Below are 21,178 nucleotides of genomic sequence, written 5' to 3' on the forward strand. Positions count from 1 at the left end.
AAGCGCCCAGATCTTGGTTACTAAATATCATTCTCTACTAAAATGAAACAAAGATCCTTACAGAAGAGGCTGATGCCAAGACTGGGGATGGGGAATTACAAGACGATCTTGGAACACTTTGTTGCACCAGCAAGTAAAGAAATACTCAAAGAGAAAGGGTAATATCAAAAAGATACAGCAGTTTAAGGGCTGAAGCCAAAGATTTAGTCCCATTGGCTAAATCTGAGATAATTTGAAGATTAAATAATGATTGCAATAGATATGTTACATTGAATAAAATAAAAATCCAAAGTTCATACCAATATAAACATGAATAAATAAATAGGGTCGAGGAGGGACAGTGCTTCACTACAGCAAACAGAAGCAGTGCTAGAGTCAGAAATCAACAATAGATGCTAAATTAGACGGCAACTTGTGATGAGGAATAACTGGCAAAGAAGCTTAAAATATCTTCCTACAAGTTGCATTTTAATTACTAAAGGGAAATAATAGTTTTACAGTGGAGAAACCTGGTGAACACCATTTTAACCATGTGATTGAGGTCAATATCTGAGTATTGGGACAAACTGACGTGTCTTCGATGTGACACGATGAGAACATGGTATCACCCCTGTGCTAATGTTCCTGGCAAAAAGATGTTTGACCTAAATAGCTTAGATCTAACTATGAAGAAACATCAGACAAACCAAACTGAAGGACATTCCATAGAATAATTATCCTGAATTCTCCAAAACCATCAAGGTCTAAAACAACAAAGAAAGATTCTTCTAGATTAAATCAGGCTGAGGGCTGAGCCAGGTGCCTGTGAACCCGGTACTTTGGGAGGCCAAAGCAGGAGGATCATTTGAGCCTAGGAGTTGGAGATCAGCTTGGGCAACATAAAGAGACCCTATCTCTACAAAATATAAAAATATTAGCTGGGGCAGCTACAATAGGGTGCTGGCCACATACACCAAGGCTGGTGGATTTGAACCCGGCCTGAGCCAGCTAAAACAATAATGACAAGTGCAACAACAACAACAAATTGCCAGGCATTGTGGAGGACGCCTGTAGTCCCAGCTATTTGGGAGGCTGAGGCAAGAGAATTGCTTGAGCCCAAGAGTTTGAGGTTGCTGTGAGTTGTGACCCACGGCACTCTGCCTGGGGTGACAGGTTGAGACTCTGTCTCAAAACAAACAAACAAACAAAAAATTAACTGCGTGTGACAGTGTGAACCTGTAGTACTGGTTACTAGAATGCTGAAACAGGAAGATCACTTGAGCCCAGAAATTACAGGGCACAGTGAGCTATGATGGGGCAACAAACTGAGATCCTGCCTTGACGATGAGTAGATAGCTGCAGTGTATGGTGGCTCACGCCTGTAATCCTAGCACTCTGGGAGGCTGAGGCTGGTGGATTGCCTGAGCTCAGGAGTTTGAGACCATAGCCCAGAAGTCTCAGCTACTAGGGAGGCTGAGGCAAGAGAATCACTTGAGCCCAAGAGTTTGAAGTTACTGTGAGCTGTGACACCAGAGCACTCTACCCAGGGCAACAAAGTGAAATTGTCTCAAAAGAAATAAATAAAAAAGAAAGAAAGAAAGAAAGAAGATAAATAGATAAATAAGCCCGAAGACACATAACAATTAAATGCAACATGTGATGGCCTATGTGGATTGTTTCTTTTTTTTTTTTTTTTTTTTGGCCAGGGCTGGGTTTGAACCTGCCACCTCTGATGGGACCGGTGCCTTACTCCTTCGTGCCACAGGCGCCACCCGGATTGTTTCTTAAGTAAGAATATAATTTTAATTTAAATAGTCTGATTTTGATAATAGTACCATTATGTATACCATTATGCTACAAATATCCTTAGTCTCAGGAAACACACACTGAGTAGCTAAGGGCAAAAGAGCTTAATATTTCCATTTCAGCCCTAAATAGTTTAGAAAACAAATATTTACAACACATTCACAACTATGTAATATTTGAAGAGAAATGGTAAAGCAATTAGGGCAAATGTAACAATTACTAGACCTGAGAAGAGTTTACAAGAAGTCCTTGCAACTTTGTGGAAAGTTTGAAATTGTATAAAAATTAAAAGTTCCCCAAACAAAATGAAATTAAAAAAAAAAAAAAAATATATATATATATATATACATACACACACACAGAGACACATACAGGGTGGCCATAAAGCTCATGTGCAATTTAAAATAGTGTGCAATGAACTTTATGGCCACACTGTAGAAGAAAAGCTCTCCTCTCATCACAGACCTTATAATAACCTAGATGGTTCTGCTGGGGTGCTTCCCCCGCAGCCTCCAAACTGGCTACCTTCTACCCAGCCTTGCCATCCCATTTGCTGCTCTCTGTTTCTTTGACAATCTGGGCATACTGCCACCTCAAGGCCTTCACGCTAGCAGTTCTCTTTGCCTAGAATGTTCTTCCTCAGGTTTCCTGTAATCTGCCCCGTCACCAATTAAATTTCACCTTCTCAAGGTAGAATTGCACCTCAGTGTGCACCACACACTGCAGAGGAGGAATCAGCCACCTGATTCCTCCTGTGATGGTAACATCTAAAATTACAATTTTGGAGGCTGAGATGGGTGGATTGCCGGAGCTCAGGAGTTCAAGACCAGCCTGAGTAAGAGACCCTGTCTCTGAAAATAGATGGGCATTGTGGGTGCTTGTAGTCCCAGCTACTTGGGAGGCTGAGGCAGGAGGACTTCTTGAGCTCAAGAGTTTGAGGTTGCTGTGAGCTATGACACAGCACTCTACCAAGGGCTACAAATTGCAACTCTGTCTCAAAAATAAAATAAAATAAATTACAATTTCGCTCTCCTCTGTTTTATTTTTCTTTATCATATCATCCATCAAATGTTATGTTTTGGATAAAACACATTCACTGTTTCTCCCATAAGAACATATAACCCATAAGGCAGAGACCATTGTCTGTTTTGTTTGGTGCTATATCCCCAAGGCCTAGAAAAGTAGAAGAGAGTTGGGGCCACAGTATGCCCCACACAGCCTTGCTCTGTGGCCTAGGTTGGTGGGCTCATAGCTCCCCCCAACCTCAAACTTCTGGCCTCAAGACATTCTTTCTGCCCCACCCCCACCCGGCCTCCACTTTCCAAAGTGCTGGGATTATAGGCCTGAGCCACAATGCCCAGCCTCAGTGTTCCTTCTCCTTTTTTCTTGCCAGGGTCCCTCTCTTTTCTTTAGTTTTGCTTCCCAAGGCAAACTGAGGGAGGCAGGACCTGGATCTTCCATCCTGGTTCTTCCTTTGGACCCCCAGGCCTGGTACTTCTGCTTCTCAACCCCCAACCCTTACCTTCCCCACTTCCAACCCAGGGGATCACAGGAAGCTAGCCTCCCTTTGAAGAGGGAGGAGCTGAGCCTGGGAACCCAGCCCTGCAGAGATGTCACAGCAGGGGTAAGGGTAGCTGAGACACTTTACCTTTTGTGTTGTCTCCTTCCACACTCTACCTCCCTAAGTCCTAGCACGTGTGGGACATGAACTTCCATCCCCCAATTCCCAATGTGTCCTATTGCCTGAGAAGACAGTCAGGAAGAAGTCATCTGTCATACACACACCATTAGGCCACGATAGGCATGGACATAGCCACAAACGCACACAGACACAGCTCATGCTGACACAGAGGCTAGCAAAACATATAGAGACAGACCCTCATTTACACTGTTAGCCACAGACACATTCAGGATAGATGTGGGGGACATCCTCACAGGCCACATCTGCACTGGAGGAGTAAGCTGGAGAAAATCACATAGCCTGCCCAACTAATCTCACTGGGAGAACTGTAGGGGTGTTTTTCTTGGGCGAGGGTATTTTAAGAAAAAAAATTAGGTATAAAAAGTAATATATATATATATATTTAGTTTTTATTTATATATTTATTTTTTTGAGACAGAGTCTTAGTATGTCGCCCTCGGTAGAGTGCTATGGTGTCACAGCTCACAGCAACCTCAAACTCTTGGGCTGAAGTGATTCTCTTGCCTCAGCCTCAAGTAGCTGGGACTACAGGTACCTGCTACAACACCTTTTTGTTGTGGTTGTCATTGTTGTTTAGTAGGCTCCAGCCGCGTTTGAACCTGCCAACCCCTATGTATGTGGCTGGCGTCTTAACCACTGAGCTACAGGCACCAAGCCTAAACAGTAATGTTTAGAGTGAAATGAGAGATTACAACTTGCAAATTGAAAAAGCTGACAAATGCCATGATGTCTGGAAAAATAACTCACAGGGATTTGTATTAATGAACTGACTGTGCACCTCTATAGTACTTTCCTCAAACTAGCTCCTGGCTCTGGTTCCAATCTTGTTTCTTTTCTATGTACTTCTATGTACTCATTGTGCAATCACTGGATACATTCATATCCCATGTGCCCTCTGGCCCTGCACCCACACAGCACAAAGTCTGATGACTGGGTGTAGGGGTCAGGAGCGTCCCTGCAAGCCATTCCTACACCAAATGACTGGGATGACTTCACTATATGTGGAAGTGACTGCACATCACCTAAACACATCCCATGAAACTCCATATCTCATGTGTCTCCAACTTACCTTCCCCATAACTGGATCCCCAAAATGCCCACAGTCACTTCAGTACCAGGGGGAGACTGTGACAAGGGAGCAGCCTGAGGACAAAAAAAAAAAAAAAAAAAAAAAAAAAAACCTAGTTTTTACCACTTGCAGTGAAAAGTTCTAAAGTTTGCAAATTTTACAGAAGCATATGGCCCTGTGCCAGGGCCCTCTTGTGTATGTGAGGGCTCCCAAACTTCCCTAGTTTTATGGTGAATTGGCCTCTGATGAAAATGCTTGATCCCACATCTCAAACTCTTAATCCTATTCAAAATGAACATTTTACACCTTTCTCCTCAAAGGACCTGTAGCACTCCCTACTTCAACAATGAGATTGCTCCATTGTTCTTGGAGAAAGAGGGTGGGTCATGCTTCCTACAAACCAACCCATCCCCACCCTTCTCCCCACCTCACATGGGAAAAGGGTTTTCCCTACTGCTGGGGTTGATATCTGCACCTGGCACTGGTCCAGCCCCCCAACCCCCACCCCAGGGCTTGGCTGTTCCCATCAGTGTCAAACTTACTCTAGCAACACTCTTCTACTTTCTGTGCTCCTAGCTGCCACACATTTTTTTGTTCCCTAGTCATAGCAAAACATGTCCAGGTTGTCTATAGCCACTACTTGCCTTCATGTATCATTCTCACTTGAACCCACTCAAGTGGCACAAGCACAGAAGTCATTCTCCTCTCGGTCTTTCATGACCTACAAGAGCCATATTAGATGGTTGCTTCTCTGCCTATGCCTTGCTTGACCTCTTGGCAACTTAGAGTGATTGCTCTCTTCTTTTCAAAATTTTATTTATTCTTGTTGGATACTGGGTCAGGAAAAACAAAAATACCCACTTATTGATTATTTAAAATGGACAAATACTGGGCAAGGTGGCTCACGCCTGTGATCCTAGCACGCTGGGTAGGCCGAGGCAGCAATCTCTTGAGCTCAGGAGTGGGAGACCAGCCTGAGTGACAGCAAGACTCTGTCTCTAAAAATAGCCAGGCATGAAGAAAAGAAATATCCAAAATTAAATCAGAGATCAATGAAATTGAAAACAAAAGAATCATTCAGAAAATTAATGAAACAAGGAATTGGTTTTTTGAAAAAATAAATAAAATAGATAAGCCTTTGGCCAGACTAACTAGAAATAAAAGAGTAAAATCTCTAGTAACCTCAATCAGAAATTATAAAGGGGAAATAACAACTAATGCCACAGAGATATAAGAGATCATCTCTGAATACTACCAGAAACTCTATGCCCAGAAAATTGACAATGTGAAGGAAATGGATCAGTATTGGAATCACACCCTCTCCCTAGACTTAGCCCAGATGAAATAGAGCTCCTAAACAGACAAATTTCAAGCACTGAGATTAAAGAAACAACCAAAAATCTCCCAACAAAAAAATGCCCTGGTCTAGATGGCTTCACACCAGAATTCTATCAAACCATTAAAGAAGAGCTTATTCCTATATTGCAGAAATTATTCCAAAAGATTGAGGAGGAAGGAATCTTCCCCAACACGTTCTATGAAGCAAACATCACCCTGATACGAAAACCAGGAAAAGACTAAAAAGGAGAATTTCATACCAATTTCACTAATGAATATAGATGCAAAAATTCTCAACAAAATCTTAGCCAATATGGGTCCGAGTATGAAGCTGGCCCCGGGCTGCGCTGGGCCTGCTGCTGCTGGCACCTTTGGTGGTGCCGGCGGTGGAGCCCATCAGTCTGGGCCTGGCCCTGGCCGGCGTCCTCACCGGCTACATCTACCCGTGCCTCTACTGCCTCTTCACTCAGTGCTGCGGCCAGAAGCGGAGCTTCAGCCGGCAGGCGCTGCAGAAGGATCTGGACGACAAGCTCTTTGGACAGCATCTTGCAAAGAAGATCATCTTAAATGCTGTGTCTGGTTTCATAAACAACCCAAAGCCCAAGAAACCTCTCATCCTCTCCCTGCACGGGTGGACAGGCACTGGCAAAATTTTGTCAGCAAGATCATCGCAGAGAATATTTACGAGAGTGGTCTGAACAGTGACTATGTCCATCTGTTTGTGGCCACACTGCACTTTCCACATGCTTCGAACATCACCCTATACAAGGCAAGGGCAGTCATTTGGAGTCCTTCCTGGATGGCATCGGGTTTGAGGTTCCTTTGCTGTGGGATGGGACTTGGGAATTCCATGTTGGAATGAGTGAGCCCTGAAAATGGCTCCATGTGTCAGTTCCCCTTTGAAAGGTGGAGAGGTGAAGTTACAGAAGGTTTGCTATGCACAGGGTATTCACATCCTGAAAGCTCTGTGGAGGTGTCTGAAAAGACCCGGTGATACTCAGTTGAGTAAGTCATATCATAAAATTTTAGATATGGGGTGGCACCTGTGGCTCAGTGAGTAGGGTGCTTGCTGGCTCCGAAGGTGGTGGGTTCAAACTTGGCCCTGGCCAAACTGCAACAAAAAAATAGCCCGGCATTGTGACAGATGCCTGTGGTCCCAGCTGCTTGGGAGGCTGAGGCAAGAGAATCGCCTAAGCCCAAGAACTGGAGGTTGCTGTGAGCTGTGACCCCCTGGCACTCGACCGAGGGCAATAAAATGAGACTCTGTCTCTAAAAAAAAAAAACTTAGATATGGACATAATCTAAATTAAAAGCCATACTCATTTTGTGAAAGAGTAAACATTTCTAGAGGGACTAGGTTTGTTCAACTTAACTGTTGCAAACTGCTTGTGTAGTTTAACTCACTGATGAATAGCCTGGACTTTGGTGGCAAATGCACCTGGATTTGAGTCCTAACTCTCCCACCAGCAGCTTTGTAGTATTGGGAAGGTTGCTTGACCTCTCTGAGATTGAGGTTCTTCATTACATCTTGATGCTTATGGGAATTCAATGAACTCTGTCAGTCAAATATGTTACCTGGTTCCTGCTACATAAATGTTCAAATAAATTAACTATTGCCTTTTAGGATCTGTGTAACAGACCTAAAATGTGGGCAAAACAGTAAAAAAAATCTTAGCCAATAGATTACAGCTTATCATCAAAAAGTCATACATCATGATCAAGTAGGTTTCATCCCAGGGATGCAAGTCTGGTTTAACATACACAAGTCCATAAACGTTATCCACCATATTAACAGAAGTAAAACCAAATACTATATGATCCTTTCAATAGATGCAGAAAAAGCATTCGATAAAATCCAGCATCCTTTTCTAATTAGAACACTGAGGAGTATAGGCATAGATGGTAGATTTCTCAAACTAATTGAAGCTATGACAAACCCACAGCTAATATTTTACTGAATGGAGTAAAACTGAAAGCTTTTCCTCTTAGAACTGGAACCAGACAATGTTGTCCTCTGTTACCATAACTATTCAACATAGTGCTGGAAGTTCTAGCCAATACAATTAGATAAGACAAGAAAATAAAGGGCACCCAAATGGGTGCAGAGGAGGTCACTCTCCCTTTTTGCTGATGATATGCTCTTACACTTAGGGACCCCTAAAGACTCAACCACAAGACTTTTGGAAGTCATCAAAAAATATAGTAATGTCTCAGAATATACAATCAATGTGCACAAGTCAGTTGCCTTTGTATACGCCAACAACAGCCAAGATGAGAGGTTAATTAAGGATACAATTCCCTTCACCATAGCCCAAAAGAAAATGAAATACTTAGGAATATACCTATCAAAAGAGATGAAGGACCTCTATAAAGAAAACTATGAAACTCTAAGAAAGGAAATAAAGGACATTAACAAATTGAAGAACATACCATGCTCATGGGTGGGAAGAATCAACATTGTTAAAAATGTCTAAAGTTCCCGGAGCTCATGTGGCTCAAAGGAGTAGGGCACCAAGCCCATATGCCAGAGGTGGTGTGTTCAAAGCCAGCCTCAGCCAAAAACTGCAAAAAAAAAAAAAAAAAAAAAAAAAAGTCTATACTTCTCAGAGCAATTTACTGATTCAATGCCATCTCTATTAAAATACCAACATTATGCTTTCAAGACTTGGAAAAAATGATTCTTCATTTTGTATGGAACCAGAAAAAAACCCATATAGCTAAGGCAGTTCTTAGTAATAAAAACAAAGCTAGGGGTATCACCATACCACATTTTAAGCTGTATTACAAGTCCATAGTGTTCAAGACAGCATGGCATTGGCACAAAAATAGAGACATAGACATTTGGAATCAAATAGAAAACTTGGAAATGAAACCAACAACTTATAGCCACCTAATCTTCGATGAACCAAACAAGAGCATCCACTGGGGGAAAGTCTTCCTATTCAATAAATGGTGCTGGGAGAATTGGGTATCTACATGTAAAAGACTGAAACTGGACCCGCACCTTTCTCCACTCACAAAAATTGATTAGAGATGGATAAATGACTTAAAATTTAAGGCATGAAATGATAAAAATCCTCAAAGAAAGAATAGGAAAAACACTGGAAGATATCGGCCTGGGGAAAGACTTTATGAGGAAGAATGCCATGGCAATAGCAACAACGGCAATAATAAACAAATGGAATTTAATTAAACTGAAAAGCTTCTGTACAGCCAAGGAGACTACAACCAAGGCAAATAGACAACCTACTCAATGGGAAAGGATATTTTTATATTTTGAATCTGACAAAGGCTTAATAACTAGGATCTATACAGAACTTCAATTAATCCACAAGAAAAAAACCAACAATCCCATACATCAATGGGAAAGAGAGATGAATAGAATCTTCTCTACAGACAACAGACGAATGGCTACCAAGCACATGAAAACATGCTCATCATCCCTAATTATTAAAGAAATGCAAATTAAAACCACCCTGAGATATCATCTAACCCCAGCGAGAATGGCCTATATAACAAAATCTCAAAACTGCAGATGCTGGCGCAGATGTGGAGAGAAAGGAACACTTTTACCCTGCTGGTGGGACTGCAAACTAATACAACCTTTTTGGAAGGAAGTATGGAGAAACCTTAAAGAACTTCACCTAGACCTCCCGTTTGATCCTGCAATCCCATTACTGGGCTTCTATCCAGAAGGAAAAAAAAAAAAACCTTTTATTATAAAGATACTTGTACTAGACTATTTATTACACCCCAATTTACAATTGCTAAAATGTGGAAACAGCCTAAACGTCCTTCAACCCATGAATGGATTGGCAAGCTGTGGTATATGTATACCATGGAATATTATTCAGCCATCAAAAAATGGAGATTTTGCAGCATTTGTACTAACCTGGATGGAGGTGGAACACATTATTCTTAGTGAAGTATCACAGGAATGGAGAAGCATGAATCCTATGTATACAACTTTGATATGAGGCATTTAATGACAATTAATGACATGGTAGGGCACAGGGGAAGGGGAGACCAGACAGAGAAGGAGGGAGGGGGTGTGGGCAAGGAAAAGAAAAGAAAATAGTGACTAATTCACACATAAATTGGATTTAATTTTGACCAAAGTACATTGCTTAAACATTAATTTTTAATTCAACTTGTTAATATGTTGTTTAGGATATTGCATCCTCATTTATAAGTGAAATATGTTTGTAATTTCCCCTTTATAATGATATATTTTCTCCAATTTTAATATCAGGTATATCCAGATTAAGTAGAATGATTTTGAAGTATTTCTTCTTTTTCTATTGTCTATAAGATTTGGCATGATCTGTTTTTTAAAATTATCTTTTACTTTTATTTATAAATATTGGTTGTCTATTTTTTGAGATTTTGGGGAAAAAATAATAATAAGAAGTTAACTGATGACTCCATACTGAACCCCAGAGTCAAAGCATTCTATAATAGACATACTCTTATCTGACAATGTGAATGTTACTTTCTTTGCATTATTATTATTATTATTATTATTGCTTAATATTTCGATTTAGCAATCATCTGATTTCTTTTCTGAATGTATTTATTGTCGTTTGTTCTTTACGAGGTTTTTGTTTCTAGTCCTTATCTTAAACATTGTTATTGTTATTAAATTTTAAGCCTTTTTAATTCTGTAAAGGCAAAATTGGAAATCTAATAAACACATGTATATGTAAAAAAAATTACTAGTACTAAGTAACTATAAGTGTTACTTATTCCTTCTAACTCTCAGCAACCTTATTTTAAAAGTGGTATGTGTAACTGGTAGTTCCCATCTCATAAGACAGTGGAAAGCATTCAAGTAGGCACCATACAAAAAGATCATGGCATTGTGCCTGGCTTAAATAAAAGTGCAAAAAAATGAAAAAAAAAATAGCCGGGCATGTGGTGGGCACCTGTAGTCCCAGCTACTTGGGAGGCTGAGGCAAGTGAATCTCTTGAGCCAAGAGTTTGAAGTTGCTGTGAGCTATGATGCCATAGCACTCTACTGAGGTCGACAAAGTGAAACTCTGTCTCAAAAAAAAAAAAAATCTTGACAGATAATTGTATATACTCATATGTAATGTATGATTGCGGAATGAATAAGTCAAGCTAATTGATGTGTAATTTTGTTTTTTTTTGAGATAGAGCCTCAAGCTGTTGCCCTGGGTAGAGTGCCCTGCCATCACAGCTCACAGCAACCTCCAACTCCTGGGCTTAAGTGATTCTCCTGCCTCCGCCTCCCAAGTAGCTGGGACTACAGGTGCCCGCCACAATGGCTGGCTATTTTTTGGTTGCAGCCATCATTGTTGTTTGGCAGCCTGGGGCTGGATTCGAACCCACCAGCTCTGGTGTATGTGGTTGGTACCTTAGCCACTTGAGCTACAGGCACCGAGCCTAATGTGTAATTTTAATATATAAAGTTATATTCATTAGGAATATAACTTTCCTAATGATAATTTTCCACTGGCTTTCCATTCCACTTAGACTAAAATTTTTTTTGTGGTGAGAACATTTAAAGTATCATTTTGCCAGGCATGGTGGCTCACACCTATAATCCTAGGACTTTGGGAGGGCAAGAAAGGCAGATTGCTTGGGCTCAGGAGTTCTAGACCAGCTTGAGCAAGAGTAAGCAGGGCTCCCGTGGTCCCAGCTACTTGGGGGGCTGAGAGTTGAGCCCAGGAGTTTGAGGTTACTGTGAGTTTCTTTCTTTCCTTCTTTTCTCTCTTTCTTTCCTTTCTTTCCTGTCTTTCTTTCCTTCCTTCCTTCTTTCCTTCCTTCCTTCCTTCCTTCCTTCCTTCCTTCCTTCCTTCCTTCCTTCCTTCCTTCTCTCTGTCTCCCTCCCTCCCTCCCTCCCTTCCTTTTTCTTTTTCTTTTTTTAACAGATACAGTCTCACTCTGTCACCCAGGCTAGAGTGCAATGGTGTGATCCTAACTCACTACAGCCTCAAATGATCCTCCTGCCTCAGCCTCTGGAGTAGCTAAAACCTAGAGTGGACACCTTCATGCTTTAAATTCTGTAAAAGTTTTTTTTTGTAGAGATAGGGTGGAGTGTGGGCAGGTTGTCTGCAGATATTGCCCAGGCTGGTCTCAGCTCCAGTCCTCCAGCGATCCTCTGCCAGGGCCTCTACATTTTCTATGTTTAAGTACACAAATACTTACCATTGTGTTGCAATTGTTTACAATAATTCAACAGTGAAATGCTGTGTAGTTTTGTACCCTCGGAGAAATGGGGTATGCCATTTAGCCTAAGTAGACTATAACATCTAGGTTTGATTAAGCACACTCAATGATGTTGGCACCACTAACAGCACATTTTTAAGACCCTGTTCCCATCATTAAGTGACACATGACTGTACTTAAGTCAGCGACCTAGAAGTAACCCATTCATGTTCTCTCCCCACCGCCACCACCTCAGTACCAGCCAACATCATGTCTTGACTGGAAGACTGTTTCAGCTCCCCAAGTAAACTCTTTGCTTCCATTCTCTGCATAGCAGCCAAAGTGATCTTTTAAAACATAAATCGGAAATACAACTTTCCTAGTGAAAATCCCTTGCTAGCTTCCCCAGTCTAAAATCCAAAGTCTTTCTGGAGTCTTCAAGGCCTTGTGGAATGGGCCATTCCTTCCTCTCCCATGTAATCTCTGCCTTTCTTCCAATTTTCCATCCCGGGCACCCTGATCCTCTTTCTGCAGCTCCCAGCAGCAAAGGTCTTTCCTGCCTATAAGTCTTTGTGCTTGCTCTTCCTTTTATCGGGACTCCTGACTGCTGGCTGCCCTGGGTTCACAATGTCACCTATTCATAGAGACAGCTTCTGATCGCCCAGAATAAGTGGCGCTTCACGTTCAAGTCATTGTCACAACCGGTTTTTTTTTTTTTTTTGTATCTTTGTTTTCTTCCCACAGTCTTATAACCATCTGGAACTTTATTATTTTCTGCTTTCTTAGTTATTTTCTCTTCTTTCCCACCTCTGAGGTAAGCTTCAGGATACCCCAGACTCCAAGTGTTTCCAATGCCTAATGATACTTGGCACACAGGAGGCGTTCCAGAAAGACCAGCTGAACAAATATATACAGCAGCTGCACTCGCAGACGTATAGATGCCCAGATTGTTTTACAATTTCCTTCTGAGGGCCACTGTCACGGTTTAGAGATGAGAAGAGAGTATTGGCAGTCAATGACAATCACGGAAATCCAAACCCAACCAGAGAAGAAGCGGATAGGCGAAGGAGACAGAGACACAGACCTGGGGTGAGTTACAGAGACTCCGAGACAGATAAAGACGGAGATCTAGACTCCGCACACCAGAGACCCTGGCCCACAGAAGCCCTGGCAGCGGCTGGAGACTGTGCCAAGAGGAGGGGCGTGGAGGGAGGCAGAATACGCCGGAAGAGAGCAGAAAGCCAGAGCGGCGGGTCCAGTAGACCCGGGCCGCCCCCGCCCCCTCCCACAAGCGGCCGCGGCAGGTGGCTGTGAGCCCGCCAGCCCTCCCGCCGGCCTGACGCGTGCGGGATCAAAGCAGCCGGGAAGGGGCGGGGAGGAGAGGTGTCTGAAACTTGGAGGTGTAAGCGAGCTTCCCAGGGGATGGCAGGAACGTGGGAGCGCAGAGACCCGGGAGGCGACAGAGACCCGGAGAGACGACAATTCAGATGCGGAGACGCAGATGCTGGGAGACCGGAGAGACCCAGAATCAGAGATGCTGAGGGACAAGACAACTGAAGACTCAGAGAGACACAGAACCGAAGTCGCTAAGAGACCTGGAAAGAACAGGAGAGGTACAGAGAGAGACACGCCAAGAGTCTCCTTGAGGGAAACACGGAAAGACAGCGAGTCCAGGAAGGCCCAGCCAGATCCATGAACTTAAGAAAAGGAAGGGTGATTCAGAGAGAACAGAAAGCAAGAGACGGAAGAAACGAAATGCAAAGAGCAAGGCATTTAGAGTGTGTAGGGCGGAGAGACCCGACCCCTCCCCGCCGTGGAGGGCCGGGAGACCCCCCGGGGCAGGGATCCGAGTGTCGTGTCCTTTCTCAGGGTCACGCCCATGGAGGTGCGGGTTGGGGGCGGAGTGAGGGGTGTGGAGGCAGTAAGACCCCCAGGCTGGGAGGAGGGGAGTTTGAGGACATGAGGAATAAGGATCTAGGTCTGGGGCTTCAAATTCTGGGATCGTCAAAAAGCTAAATTTAATATTTAGTAGAAATGTTTAAACCAAGATGCTTCTTAGGTCGTCAAATTTTTTTTTCTTTTTTTTTTTTTATTGTTGGGGATTCATTGAGGGTACAATAAGCCAGTTACACTGATTGCAATTGTTAGGTAAAGTCCCTCTTGCAATCATGTCTTGCCCCCATAAAGGGTGACACACACTAAGGCCCCACCCCCTCCCTCCATCCCTCTTTCTGCTTCCCCCCCATAACCTTAATTGTCATTAATTGTCCTCATATCAAGATTGAGTACATAGGATTCATGCTTCTCCATTCTTGTGATGCTTTACTAAGAATAATGTCTTCCACTTCCATCCAGGTTAATACGAAGGATGTAAAGTCTCCATTTTTTTTAATGGCTGAATAGTATTCCATGGTATACATATACCACAGCTTGTTAATCCATTCCTGGGTTGGTGGGCATTTAGGCTGTTTCCACATTTTGGCGATTGTAAATTGAGCTGCAATAAACAGTCTAGTACAAGTGTCCTTATGATAAAAGGATTTTTTTCCTTCTGGGTAGATGCCCAGTAATGGGATTGCAGGATCAAAGTACCTACATCGTACTTTCAAGATTTGGAAAAAATGATTCTGCGTTTTGTATGGAACCGGAAAAAAACCCGTATAGCTAAGGCAGTTCTTAGTAATAAAAATAAAGCTGGGGGCATCAGCATACCAGATTTTAGTCTGTACTACAAAGCCATAGTGGTCAAGACAGCATGGTACTGGCACAAAAACAGAGACATAGACACTTGGAATCGAACTGAAAACCAAGAAATGAAACTAACATCTTACAACCACCTAATCTTCGATAAACCAAACAAGAACTTACCTTGGGGGAAAGACTCCCTATTCAATAAATGGTGTTGGGAGAACTGGATATCTACATGTAAAAGACTGAAACTGGACCCACACCTTTCCCCACTCACAAAAATTGATTCACGATGGATAAAGGACTTAAATTTAAGGCATGAAACAATAAAAATCCTCAAAGAAAACATAGGAAAAACACTAGGTCGTCGAATTTAACATGCCCTTTTGGGGGAGGAAGAAAATGACAAACTGCATTGGCCGGGAATCGAACCCGGGCCTCCCGCGTGGCAGGCGAGAATTCTACCACTGAACCACCAATGCAACTAGCAAAAGTCCTTCCGTTGTTCAAGCTGAATATGTAAGAGGTTGCGATGGAACTAGCCAAACCGGTAGCGTAGAGCAGTGCCTCAAGGAAGGCCTGGCTTCTAAAGACAAACGTAGGTGGAACGCCAGGCCATCCTTCCTCCCGCGGCGGGATCCGGCCACCGGGCCATAAAAGCGCCCCATATGGTCAGGGGCGGCCCCACACCCGGGTGCGAACAGCTCCGGCCCCCAAGCCTCGCGTGCAGGTGACAAAAACTCAGCCTGAGCCCAGGTTCCCAAGGAGGGGGGCATCGGGGGCTGCTAGTGCCACACATTTGCTCTCCCATTTGGCCAAGGTAGGGGAAGGTGGGATGTTGGGGGGGGCCCTGATCCCAAACCGGATCCCCTCTCTCAAGGTCTGTGCCCCTCTGGGCTGGGGCTTTGGCAAGGCAGGCTCCGTGAAAAAAATAAAGAAAGAAAGAAAAAAGAAACACCAACCCAAGGTGTGGAGGGCCTCTGGGAGTGTTTAGAGAAAACCGTACTTGTCTCTGACTTCACAGCGATCTTCCGTCTCGGTCTGTAACCCTGTCCTTCTGTGTCCTTGTCCTCGGCAGTCTTGCCATGCCTTTCAATGTTTGATTTATTTTCTCCAGCACTTAGTCCTGAAGCCTCTGAGTATGCAGGCATCATTCTGCAGAGAGCCATGCTCTTGGTTTCAGGTGGGTGTTGGTCCTATTTTTGTATCCTTTCTTGTCCCTTTAGGAATACTCCCTGCTCCCTGCCCCCTCGCAATTCCAAAGGGCCTTCAGAGACATCCAGTGGGCATACTTGTGTGAGATGCCCCATCTGCCATAATTCTGAATCTCCTATGATCAATTTTGAATAAAATAGTTGTACTTTAAGTGGAAAGATCTCTTCATTCATTCCTATGTTTCGAAGACTTGCTTCCTCTTCTTTAAGTTCCCTCAGTTCCCCACCTCAGTCCAGCCACCCTCAAGGAGACTCTTTTTCCCGGAGCATCTATTTCACTCTGCTGTGATAGCTACTTGATGACACCTCATTTCCACACTAGATGGTGCTGCTGGATAAGCTGGGTCTCTATGGCATGTCTCAGTGTGGACCTTTCAGCCTAGACCAGTGCCCATAGCACAGTGAGCCTGCAGATGTTAGGAGACTTGTATCGAACTGACAAAGAGCAGAGTGGCTCTTCTACTTCCTGGCGGAACACTTCTTAAGTGAGGCAGATCCACTCAACACGCGCGGCTTGCTGCCTATTCTGAGTAGAAGTTGGGAAAGATATGTAAAATTCATGGGGGGGGGGACTTAGGGGTGCTAACTTTTATTTCAGAGATAGTGAGGGTACAGTGAGCCTCCCAGAAAGCTTCAATTCTGGGGAAACTCAGAACTTCATCCTTAAATGAGTTCTGTCCCAAATAACCTAATCTCCCTCTGCCCCTAATAGCCTCCTCCCTCCAGCTGGGTCCCGCCTCCTTACACAGCCTTATGGTCCCTAAACTAGTTAGTGTCCATTCGCCCCTCGCTTCCCACACTCCCAGGACAATTCCTTTCCTTCCCTTCCCCCTTTCACTCCTCCCCTTTCCGGGAGCCTCGTGCCGGGGGTCCTAGCCGGCGGAATCTGGGTGCTGAAGGGGGCGGGTCCGGGTCCCATCCCTCCTACCCTGGCCCCGTGGGATATAAGGCTCCAGGCTAGCTGGGATACGGTCCACACCAGGGTCCGGAGGAGTAATGGTCACCTGGGATCGAACTGAGAATAGGGACGGCCCCAAGGTGAGAGGCGGGAGGGTGGAGGGAGCAGAGGCTCCAAGGCCGTATATAGTGGGTCGGGGGAGAGCCTGGGAACGTAGGGGTGGAAAGAGAGAGGAGCCTGGGGACCCAAGAAGCCAGGAGCTGTAGAGGAAGCTATAAAGTATGAAGAAGAGGACGGGGTCAGAGCAATACCAGAGTGGGCAGTGCAAGCACAGGTCTACAGCCCTGGGCAATGGGGGCTCGGCACCTGACGGCCAGGAGGGCTGGGAGGGGGCTGGAGTTTGAGTATAATAAGCAAGGGGATGGAACCAAGGGAGGAGGGTGGGAACAAACAGAAGAAGATAGGCACTCGCTCCATGCAGGCTGTGAGGCGAAGCTGGTCCAATGCGGTCTTATGGAGAAGGCCCGGGGACTTTGGTTCCAGAGGCGGAGTCCTAGTGTAAGACTTGAGAACCAGTGGAGAAGGGCGATGGCCTAGAAGGATTTGAGGGAGAAGAAGAGGCGCGGTCGCGCTAGGTGTCTCCCTTTCTACACTCAGGGCCCCCAGCTCTGAGCCCGACACCGTGCGGCCCACGTGCTTGCGAGCAAAGAGGGTCCTCAAAGTTCTCCACTGAGACAGAGAGAGACTGCACGAGACGGAGACGTAGAGAGAAAAAGAGGAGAAGGAGAGACACAGAGAGGGGAGGAGGGAGGACGAATCTCAGAAAGGAGAATGCGGAAGACCCGGGAGAGAGAGGAGGCGAGCTACAGAAACTGGCCCTAGGGGCGCTGGGAGAGGAGGGGGTGGTGCGGAAAGGGATCGAACTGGGGGCCTCGGGGAAGGGGTTGAATCCCGGCTCTCCCCGTGGCGGGATCCGGACGCCAGCGCGGCCGCGCTGAGTATCGGTCCGGTGGGCCCGCTCTCCTTTTCCCGCTTGTCGCAGATGCTGAAACCGCTTGTGGAGAAGCGGCGCCGGGACCGCATCAACCGCAGCCTGGAAGAGCTGAGGCTGCTCCTGCTAGAGCGGACCCGGGACCAGGTCAGTCCCTCTGTCAGCCCCAGACCCCCAGGCATCCGGTTCCCACGTCCCACGGTTTCTCACTGGGGTGGGGATGTACGCTGGATCAGTGACCCTGGCCCTAAGGCATCCTGACCCCCAGCCCCGCCCTTGGAATCCCATCCCAGACCCCCTCTGGCTCCCACAACGCGATCTTCTACACCACCCCCTGGGTCTGTAAGTTTCACGCCTGGATCTGTAAATTTCACTCCCACGGCCCGTTAGTTTCATCCTTTGGGTCTCTAAAGGTACCCTTCCCTTCTCCCACCGCCCCTCTGAGCAGCCAGCTTCAGTTCTGTCAGGTGGTTAATTTCGCTCCCTGAGTTGCTGTTTCAAATCCCCTCCTCACTTGTCCGGTATTGGGTCCATCCTTCGGGTTGGACAGTTTCCTCTCAGGGTGGGGCATGACCATCCTTGGTCATCCGCTCCGCATTCGGTCGCGCGTTCTGTAAGCCGCGGGTAAATGATATCCGGGGCATCCCCAGCTCCCGCATCCGTCCTTCCCTTCTTCCCCCTGCCACTTTCCCCCTCTCTCCCCACCCCTGTCTGTCTCTGCGCCCTCCCTTCCCGTCTGTAGAACCTCCGGAACCCGAAGCTGGAGAAAGCAGAAATACTGGAGTTCGCCGTGGGCTACTTGAGGGAGCGAAGCCGGGTGGAGCCCCCGGGTACAGCGCGGGGGTGGGGCAGCGGAGGGAGGGCGGGGGGAGTAGAGGAGACTCGGGGTGGGGAAGACTGGGCGGGCCCAGCAGACGGTGGGCTTGGGAAATGGCAGGTTCTGTTCCGAGGCGAGGTTAATAACACCCGCGCGTATCTGTCTCTGTCTCTCTCATTTTCTCTCTCTCTCGGTCCATCTGGTTTCCTGTCTCTGTGCGCCTGTCCGGCCTCTGTATCTCTGCGTCCCTTCCCTCACCCCTGCTTGGTCCCTACCCTGCCCGCCGGTGCTCCTGCCCGCCGCACCCGCCGCCGCGGCTCCAGGGGTTCCCCGGTCCCCAGCCCAGGACGCCGAGGCGCTCGCCAGCTGCTACTTGTCCGGCTTCCGCGAGTGCCTGCTTCGCTTGGCTGCCTTTGCGCACGACGCCAGCCCAGCCGCCCGCGCCCAGCTCTTCTCCGCGCTGCACGGCTACCTGCGCCCCAAGCTGCCCGGACCGGAGCTGGTAGATCCGAGGCCTCCAGCGCCGCGCCCACCGCTTGATCCCGCCGCACCCGCCCTAGGCCTCGCGCTGCACCAGCGCCCCCCAGTGCACCAGGGCCCCCCTAGCCCGCGCTGCGCGTGGTCCCCATCCCTCTGCTCAGCCCGCGCCAGGGATTCCGGCGCGCCGGCGCCCCTCACAGGACTGCTGCCTCCGCCGCCGCCGCCTCACAGACAAGACGGGGCGCCCAAGGCCCCGCCGTTCCCGCCAACCGCTTTCTGGAGACCTTGGCCCTGAGCTGTGGTGGGGGGTGGAGGCGGGGACTGGGGGTGGGGTAGAGACTCCAGCCCGTGGGCAGCAGAGGTACCCGGGCGTCCGGGCGAGGAGGTATTGGGGAGGGCGGCGGGGCGCGCGGACTCAGCGCGCGGGTGAGATGTGGTCTATATTAGAGTATCTATATAAATATATATTTCCCTGGTTCTTGTCCCTTTTCCCTGACCCCCTCCTCCTTGCGTCTAGGACTGTACACTCTTTGCTCTCCGCCGAGTCCCAGTTCCTTTACGAGTCCCTAGTGCATGGAATAAAGTGGTTATTAAATCCCCGTGTGTCCCCGAGCCAGGGGCCTGCCTTTATCTCGACGTCCACGCCCACTTTCCCTTCCCTTCCCAGTCTTGCTCTCCGTGGCCCAAGCTCCGGAGCAGACAGGTAAGTAAAGAAGAGAGCAGAGCGGGGACTGAGGTTGGAACTGAAACCAGGTGGAAAACAGATAGGGTAGGGGAAAAAGGGATGGGGAGGATCTTTGAGGAAAGTCAGATAAAAAGGAAAGAAAAAAATTTAAATAAAATCGACTCTGGTGGGATTCGAACCCACAACCTTTGAATCGCTTTTTCGTCACTAGAAGTCCAATGCGCTATCCATTGCGCCACAGAGCCACCTGGTGGGCCTTAGCATCCTGTGGCTTACAGGTAGTAGAATGGGAAATGGGCAGGTTTGGAAAGGGTAGGAAGGAATTGGGCAGGGCATGTCAAGGGCGTGAGGTTTGGATCTCAGAAGCCAGACAAATAGAAATAGCCGGCGCAAAGCTTGCAAGCCAGATGAAAATGAGGGCCCGCAAAAACAGGGAGGGCAAACAACCAAATATGAGCGAATGCAGAGCTCCGGCTACCTGCTTGGGGTGTGCTTCCAGTTCAGGCGCACCCCCCTCCCTAATGTGGTTCTACCCAAATAAATATTTTTTGTTGTAAATTTCTGTGTGTCTGTTTCTTTTGGTTTATTTGTTCTATCATCTGCTGCTAACGTGGTCTGGAGTTTCCACCGTTTCCCATTCTTGGTTTGAAAAATGTGGGAAAAGGACATCAATCAATTTGATTCTGTCGTCTTTGGCCCACTTCTTCCTTCTAGTCTCTTAGGAGGAGAACAGGGAAGATTTGTTCGCAGTTAGGTAGCGTGGCCGAGCGGTCTAAGGCGCTGGATTTAGGCTCCAGTCTCTTCGGAGGCGTGGGTTCGAATCCCACCGCTGCCAGAGAGGTTTTTCTCTTAGTTTAAAAGCACCCAATAATTATTTCACAAGAGGTCATTTGGTAAATTCCTTTAGTTTTATAAAGCCCCTGCTAGTGGTTTCACCCCTACCTCTCACTAGTCTTCAAGACAAATCGTACGTCTGCATCTCAACTTTAAATCAAGACAGGATAGAAACTAGAGAAGAAATCTACATGTCTTCATAACATTTTCAACTCAAAATTAGCACAACCTCGAATATATGAATATATTTAGACGATTTACTGCATTTCCTCCTGGTGGTGTGCTAGAGGATCTTATTGCCCAGTGCGGAAAGCTCAAGGATGAGTGTGGTAACTAGCTTTTGGTTTTCTTTTTTTTTTTTTTTTTTTTTGTTTTTTTTTTTGTAGAGACAGAGTCTCACTGTACCGCCCTCCGGTAGAGTGCCGTGGCGTCACACGGCTCACAGCAACCTCTAACTCTCGGGCTTACGCGATTCTCTTGCCTCAGCCTCCCGAGTAGCTAGCTTT

General features: G+C 46.3%; 1 protein-coding gene, 3 non-coding genes and 1 pseudogene across 5 annotated transcripts; 3 read left to right on the plus strand and 2 right to left on the minus strand.

Annotated features, from left to right (window-relative positions):
- LOC128571028 (uncharacterized) overlaps positions 1-13,761 on the plus strand; it is a 17,432-nt pseudogene extending 3,671 nt beyond the window's left edge.
- Positions 13,762-15,164: 1,403 nt separating this feature from the next.
- Positions 15,165-15,235, minus strand: TRNAG-GCC (transfer RNA glycine (anticodon GCC)). Its single transcript has one exon. It is a non-coding gene; the product is annotated as a tRNA-Gly (tRNA).
- Positions 15,236-16,940: 1,705 nt separating this feature from the next.
- On the plus strand, positions 16,941-20,028 carry HES7 (hes family bHLH transcription factor 7). Of its 2 annotated transcripts, none has more exons than XM_053570086.1 (4): positions 16,941-17,005; positions 17,908-18,003; positions 18,599-18,686; positions 18,997-20,028. In XM_053570086.1, exons 1-4 carry the CDS (start codon positions 16,964-16,966, stop codon positions 19,446-19,448), a joined length of 678 nt encoding a protein of 225 aa, XP_053426061.1. In that variant the 5' UTR covers positions 16,941-16,963; the 3' UTR covers positions 19,449-20,028. The 2 variants fall into 2 exon arrangements, with proteins under 2 accessions (XP_053426061.1, XP_053426062.1); XM_053570087.1 differs by having other exon boundaries at positions 16,964-17,005; positions 18,599-18,680; positions 18,976-20,028.
- Positions 19,997-20,083, minus strand: TRNAR-UCU (transfer RNA arginine (anticodon UCU)). The gene is given in 2 exon segments: positions 19,997-20,032; positions 20,047-20,083. It is a non-coding gene; the product is annotated as a tRNA-Arg (tRNA).
- Positions 20,084-20,591: 508 nt separating this feature from the next.
- On the plus strand, positions 20,592-20,673 carry TRNAL-UAG (transfer RNA leucine (anticodon UAG)). Its single transcript has one exon. It is a non-coding gene; the product is annotated as a tRNA-Leu (tRNA).
- The last annotated feature ends 505 nt before the right edge of the window (positions 20,674-21,178 follow it).

The sequence above is a fragment of the Nycticebus coucang genome, chromosome 18 (assembly GCF_027406575.1).
Source record: "Nycticebus coucang isolate mNycCou1 chromosome 18, mNycCou1.pri, whole genome shotgun sequence".
Classification (NCBI taxonomy): domain Eukaryota; kingdom Metazoa; phylum Chordata; class Mammalia; order Primates; family Lorisidae; genus Nycticebus; species Nycticebus coucang.